At 40.4% G+C, this 7,486-nt stretch overlaps 1 protein-coding gene across 5 annotated transcripts in view; it reads left to right on the forward strand.

Moving 5' to 3' along the window:
• Trip4 (thyroid hormone receptor interactor 4) overlaps positions 1-7,486 on the forward strand; it is a 63,688-nt gene that overhangs the window by 27,135 nt on the left and 29,067 nt on the right. For all 5 annotated transcript variants that reach the window (XM_005347748.2, XM_005347749.2, XM_013346429.2 and 2 more), the window contains 2 exons: positions 1,725-1,909; positions 7,259-7,383. In XM_005347748.2, coding sequence (XP_005347805.1) covers positions 1,725-1,909; positions 7,259-7,383 — 310 coding nt within the window. The remainder of the gene's footprint in view (positions 1-1,724; positions 1,910-7,258; positions 7,384-7,486) is intronic.

Raw genomic sequence — 7,486 nt, forward strand, 5'->3', positions numbered from 1 at the left:
GGGTCTGGTGCCCTCTTCTGGCCTGCAGGCATACGCAGACAGAATAATGTATACATAATAAATAAATAAATATTAAAAAAGAGAAATATGGGTATGATATAGAGAAAAAACAAAACAAACAAAAAAAAAGATTATCTGTATTATCTTCTGAATATTATCATTTAAATGTTTTTATGGAGTCTGATGTATTTTTATTTGTTTCTAGGTATAGTATATTCAACTGTGTATGTATATTTGCATGTGTAGGGCTGATGTGTATATGCATCCCATGTGTGTATATGGATGTGGAAGCCAGAAGCTGACATTAGGTACTTTGCTCTGTCACTTTTCACTTTACATCTTGAGGCAGTACATAGTGAATGTGGGAGTATAGCCAGTATAGCTCAGTAGTAGAATGCTTAGCTGTGCATGAGGTCCTGAGTTTAATCTCTAGCACCTGGGTAAGGGAAAAGGATTTTGGAGCCATTGATCTTTGAAAAGAAACATTAACCATCCTTCTTTACTGTCACAGCCTGTTAGTCTCCTTCAATTTGCATGAACCTTCTAATTGAATTACCTGTAATTCTCTGTCCCTTTTTATAAGGTGAGAACCTTGTTTTTTAGGGCACAAGTTGTTCATTTCAGAGTAATAGAATTTTTCATACACTCATTAGTCAGACAGCATCTGCTTAGCCTTAAGAATTATGGGTGAGGGGGCTGGAGAGATGGCTCAGAGGTTAAGAGCATTGCCTGCTCTTCCAAAGGTCCTGTGTTCAATTCCCAGCAACCACATGGTGGCTCACAACCATCTGTAATGGGGTTTGGTGCCCTCTTCTGGCCTGCAGGCATACACACAGACAGAATATTGTATACATCATAAATAAATAAATATTTAAAAAAAAAGAATTATGGATGAAAATGTTGAAACCACCTTGGAAAAATATCAAGAATTAGACATAGATTGTTAATAAGTTTAAGTGGAAATAATCACAACTCTTTTGTCTTGTTGTTATATATTTCCTAGAAGAAGGTATAATTGTAGTGACTTCAACATTGTATTTATTCTTTAAATTGGGACATTGTGAACTGGATAGTGGTTCAGCAGATAAGGTACTTGACTTCCAGCCTGAGGACTTGAGAACACCTACTTTCATAGGTTGTTTAATGACTTCTACATGGGTGCTGTGGCATGCATGCCCCACTCCATTCCCCAAAATGCATGAATGAAATGTAATTTGAAAAAAAACACCTAAAGAAGCAATAATTGGGTGTGGTGATTCTTCCTTTAGTCTTAGCATTTGGGCTAGCAGATCTCTGTGTTCAAGGCCAGCCTGCTCTGTATAGTATGTTCCTGGTCAGGTGGGGTGACAGAGTGAGAGGCTGACTTTGAACACAGCAAAATGATACCACATTGTCGCCGTATTTACCTAAGAATTTAGAACATTTCCATACTTTTTGTTCTTATTTTAGAAATGAGATAAATTTTTCTTTAAAAAAACAAAAAAAGCTCCCTGAGCAATGGCACAAACCTGTTATCCCAGCATTTGCAAGATGGCAACAAGAGAATCAGGAATTCAAGGTCATTCTTTGCCACATATCAAGTTCAAGGCAAGCCTAAATAAAGAAAAAAAGTGATACTCATATGATTCCTTTTTACCAGCATTCATCACTTTGGTTCACCTTCCCTAAGTTTCTCCCTTCTCAGCAAAACTCTGTTTCTGTTTTGTGTGTTCTTTCGTATGTAGTGGGTAGACAACACTGGCTCTGTCCCACAGAAGACTTCACTCTCAGCAGGAACGAGACTAGAGCCCAGTTTACATCAGCACCAACTGCGAATCCAGGACCAGGAATTCCAGGAAGGCTTTGATGGTGGCTGGTGCCTCTCTATGCATCAACCCTGGGCCTCTCTGCTTGTCAGAGGGATTAAAAGGTAAAAATTACAAATCATAACTTTTCCATAAAATTGAAAGTTAAAGCCTTTGAGTGATATTTATTTGACTTAGAAGTATGGATTTATGCTCCTTTGTACCAGTCTATTGATGACTTATAATATTGTTCAATGCATGTAAATATAAACAGTGCTACATATGGTGACACAGCATGGCAGTGGTGGCTCACGCCTTTAATTCCAGAACTCAGGAGGCAGAAGCAGGATCTCTATGAGTTCAAGGCCAGGCTGGTCTACAGAACACGTTCTAGGACAGCCAAGGCTACACAGAGAAACAAAAACAAACAACAAAACAAAACAACAATAGTATGGTGACACAGAACTGTAATCAAAGCACACTAGAGGCAGAGACAGGAGGATTATGAGTTGTAGTCTAGCCTATTGTGCCTTAGCAAGACTTAGTTCAACAAAGAAAAGAGCTGGGAAGATGGCTTGGCTCGCAAAGGCACTTGCTATACAAGCCTGATGGCATGCGTCCAATAGGCGAGAGCTGACTCCTAAAAGTTGTCCTCTAACTTCACCCCTGCTCGCATACACACATTACAATAATAACCAAATACAATTAAAAATGCACACGCGTATGTAAAAACAACTTGCTTGGGGCTAGAGAGAGGTGGTTCAGCAGTTAAGAGCACTTCTCGCCCTTGTAGAGCACCTGGGTTTAGTTCCCAGCACCCACATAGTGGCTTACAACTATCTATAACTCCTGGTATTAGGAGATCCAGTGCCCTCTCTGGCCTCTGCAGGTACCAGACACATATACATAATGCAGCCAAAACACACATACAGTAAAATATATCTTAAAAAATGGTTGGTGGTAGGTTTGTTGGACCCTAACGTCCAATCACCGAGGAGGAGGAGTCACCCCAAGAGACCATCTCTCATATCACAGCTGATGTAAAAGCATGAGGATTTTATTAATTCTGTCATGACAGGGTCTTCCAGCAGTCGGGAGGCTAGAAGACCCTGGATGTCTGGTACAGGCTATTTTTAAAGGAAAAACCACAGAAAGAAGGGGTGTCTGGGGGTTGTTCTTTAACTATTATGATTGCCTTATTCAAAGGGACTATTACCAATAATTGGCTGGAGAGTGGTTGCCAGATCAGATGAGGTAAAGGGACTCTTCTGAGGGTCACTTTGCCCCTTCCCAGGGACTAAGTGAAAACATCAGTAACTGAGTCAACACCTAAGGGTTATCTTGCCCCTATTCAGGGAGATGGAAAGTTCCCAACATCTCAGTACGTGCCTGCATAGCTGTTATGTCCTTGGTTCCCAGGGGAGGCGGGAAGTACTGAGAGTTGTCTGAAATGGCTTCAGAATTGTCTTCAAGTTCTACAGGCTCTTTGTTTTTTTTTTTCTTTTCGGTTTATTGTTTGGTTTTTAAGGCTCATTTTGTTATTTTAATTTTTTTTTTTTTTTTTGGTTTTTCGAGACAGGGTTTCTCTGTGGTTTTGGAGCCTGTCCTGGAACTAGCTCTTGTAGACCAGGCTGGTCTCGAACTCACAGAGATCCGCCTGCCTCTGCCTCCCAAGTGCTGGGATTAAAGGCGTGCGCCACCACCGCCCGGCTTAATTAATTTTTAAATTTTTAATATTTATATATTTTTGGCTGAGTGGCTTTAAAATAACAAATGGAAGTGTGGGGACCATGACTATAATCTCGGTCCTTCAAGAGTCTGTGACAGATGGATGATGAATCTGAGGAGGGCAACCCGGTGAGACCCTATCTCAGAATGAACAGTAGAACCAGGACCTGGGGTGTAGATTAGTGATAGTATGACTGGCCAATGTGCATAAGGCCCTGGATTAACCTTTAGTACTGCAGAAGAGGAAAAGAGAAAAGAGCTAAAGATGTTTACAGAGAAGCTAGAATACCAGTGTTTTCATCTTTTCTAAAGTCTATTGGAAAATTCAAACTCAGAGATCCACACCTGCCTCTGCCTCCCAAGTGCTAGGATTAAAGGCGTGTACTGCCACCAGCTAGCATATTGTGTTTCTTCTTAATTCATATTTAAATTTCGCTTTTTTTTATTTGTGTACATATAAATATAAGGCTAAATGAAAAAAGATAGCTAGAAAGAGATCGTGTATATCTCACTCCCTAGAAACAGTTACTAGCTATTAGCTGCTGTTAGTGCTTTGGAATGTTTTTTTTTTTCTTTCTTTTGACGTGGTTTCTCAATGGAGCCTTTGTTGTCCTGGAATCTACTACTATGTAGACCAGAATGGCCTCAAACTTGAATTCCCGGGCCTACTTCTGCCTCTTGAGTACTGGAATTAAAGGGATTAGTGGGATGGACCACCATGTCAGGCCTGTAATGTTTATTTACATTGTGTTTTCCTATGTGAATCAATACTTAGTAAGACCTTATTATATAATTTACTTGGGTTTTTTTTGTTTGTTTGTTTGTTGATTGTTCAAGACAGAATTTCTCTGTGTAACAGCCCTAGGTGTCCTGGAACTAGCTCTGTAGATCAAGCTGGCATCAAACTCACAGTGATCTCCCTGCCTCTGCCTCCTGAGTGCTGGGATTAAAGGTTTGCGCCCTCCCCCATTTGGGTTTTTTATTTCATTTATCATTAATACTTCATGTTCATTTTTCCTTTTCTCTTCTAAAATTTTATATGCTGGTAATGTATATATATATATATATATACATATACATATAACTGAAAAATATATACATACATACACACATACATACACATATATGTGTATATGTATATATATATATATATACCTTTTAAAAAATAGAATTTTAGTTTCTAAAGGAGTAGCTGTGAAACCCAGGCTAGTACTTTGCAGGAAAAGGTAAGCTAGATTTCTCTGAATTACAAAAGTAGGTTTTCTTTTTAAAAAAAAAAAAATTATTTATTATATATACAATATTCTGTCTACATGTATGCCTGAAGGCCAGAAGAGGGCACCAGACCTTATTACAGATGGTTGTGAGTCACCATGTGGTTGCTGGGAATTGAACTCAGGACCTTTGGAAGAGCAGGCAATGCTCTTAACCATTGAGCTATCTCTCCAGCCCAACTTCAGGTCTTCAAAGTGTTCATGCCCTCTACTGTTGATGCTTCAGCTGTTTCCATATTTAGAAACAGTCATTTGAACAGATTTTGCCACTGTCATTCCTCCTTTATTTACTGAGGTGCCTAAAGCACCTTCCTCCACTGGGAGTCTTGCCTTCTTTCTTTGGCTTTGTTACTTGACAGTTAGACCATGTGTGAAGTGCTGTTAGCACCCAGAAACACGACTGCTTCTCTTCTAGGACAGCAAGCCCTCAGATGTCTATTCTCATTCACTTCCTGTTTGCTCTCTTTTCCAAAGTAGGAGACAGACAGCACGCACTCCTCAGCTTCGGGAGTCAGAATGCTTTCGTTTCTCCCCCTGTTTGGTTCTGTGTTGTTCATCTTTTCTCGCTCAGAACAGGATGAACAGCATCTCTCACACAATCACTAACACACTAACCCTCTGGGAGTCAGTGGGTGCTTCTTTCACACTTGTGGGACCATTTTCCTAGCAACTATTGAGATTATTTGGCCAGTGGGAAAGCATACGTTTGTTCATTCCCCGTAATGATGACTCACAGTGTGTCTGACACTCTTATAATTCATATAAATTAGAAAACTAAGAATATGAAAAATTTATAACCCTACTTCCTGTTTTTTTTTGTTTTTTTTTTTTGGTTTTTCGAGACTGGGTTTATCTGTAGCTTTGGTGCCTGTCCCGGAACTACCTCTTGTAGACCAGGCTGGCCTTGAACTCACAGAGACCCGCCTGCCTCTGCCTCCCGCTTGCTGGGATTAAAGGCGTGTGCCACCACCGCCCAGCTCTACTTCCTGTTTTAAGAATGATATTGGGGCCAGGTGGTAGTGGTGCACACCTTTAATCCCAGCACTCAGGAAGCAGATGCAGGTAGATCTCAATGAGTCCGAGGCCAGTGTGGTATATTGAGGTAGTTCCAGGACAGCCAAAGCTGTTACATGGAGAAACCCTGTCTTGAAAAACCAACCCCTACCTCCCCAAGAAAGAATGAGATTGGGGTAAAGGTGTTTGTTACCAAGCCTAACTGAATTTGATCCCCATAACTCGCATGGTAGAAGAAGAAAAACAGCTTCTTGAAGTTGTCCTCTGACCTCCATTGGTACATATACACACACATATATGTGCTTAAATAAATAGATAGATAGATAGATAAGTGTCTTTACAAATTAAAAAAAGAGGGCTGTAGAGATGGTTCAGTGGTTAAGAGTCCTGCTGTAGTTCTAGAGGACCCAGAACAAATGTCAGATGGCTCAGAACCCTCTGTTGGATCTGATCTTTTTTGGGTCTCTGAGGACATATGTGGAATATACACATATAGACATATGGACATACACATACGTGTTTAGGGTCTCACTAGATACCTGCCTGACCAGGAATTAACTACGTAGACCAGGCTGGCCTCATACTCAGAGCTCCATCTGCTTCTGTCTCTTGAGTGCTAGGATTAATGGTGTGAGCCACCACACCTGGCCCCTGATCCCCAGAACTCATATAATGGAAGGAGAGAACTAACTCCTCCAAGTTGTCCTCTAGCCTCCATAAAAATGCCGTGTCTCATATGTGCCCTCTCTATAAATAAATAAATGTAATAACTTATTATTATAAACTTTGTGTTATAAAAATCCAAAGACAAGGCCAGTGGTGGTGGTGGCACACACCTTTAATCCCAGCACTCAGGAGGCAGAGGCAGGCTGATCTCTGTGAGTTCGAGGCCAGCCTGGTCTACAAGAGCTAGTTCCAGGACGGGCTCCAAAATTACAGAGCAACTCTATCTTGAAAAACAAACAAACAAAAAAATCCCAAACAAGTAACAGTTCCAGGTCTGAATTACCGAGATCAGGTGACAGGTAAGAGTTGAGAGAAATGACTGGTGATGATGGTAGGACAGGTTAGCTGGCAGAGTTCAGGTCAACTTCATGGGAAAGATATTATGGGAGAAATATTGCTCACAAAATTATCTCTCTTGGGGCTGGAGAGACAGCTCAGAGGTTAAGAGCACTGGATGCTCTTCCAGAGGTCCAGAGTGCAATTCCCAGCACCCACATGGTGGCTCACAACTATCTATATTGAGAGCTGATGTCTTTTTCTGACATAAAGGTGTACACACAGGCAGAACACTGTAAACGTAATAAATAAATTTTTAAAAATTTCTCTTGATGTGATATCTTCTTTGGAACTCTTGGTGAAATAGAATAATTTGCTGTAGGATTTGCTGTATATTATGGGCTCTTCAAGGAAACTAGAATTTGAGCCTTTCCATTAAATTTGTATTTATTTAAGGGTGGAGGGCAGATCCTGGTATACACCTCATAGAGGAAGACTTTGGATTGCAGCTACAGGCAAAAGACCTTCCCCTCAAGAGATCTCAGAACTCCAGGCTACCTATCGTCTTCTTCGTGGAAAAGGTAACAGCTGCATATATATGCTTGGTTTTTAGTCTTCCTTTGTCCTGAATGCTTATCTTCTATATCTTTTTCCTTTGGCTTTTTTTTTTTTTTTTTTTTTTTT

Source organism: Microtus ochrogaster, chromosome 5 (genome assembly GCF_000317375.1).
Source record: "Microtus ochrogaster isolate Prairie Vole_2 chromosome 5, MicOch1.0, whole genome shotgun sequence".
Lineage (NCBI taxonomy): Eukaryota > Metazoa > Chordata > Mammalia > Rodentia > Cricetidae > Microtus > Microtus ochrogaster.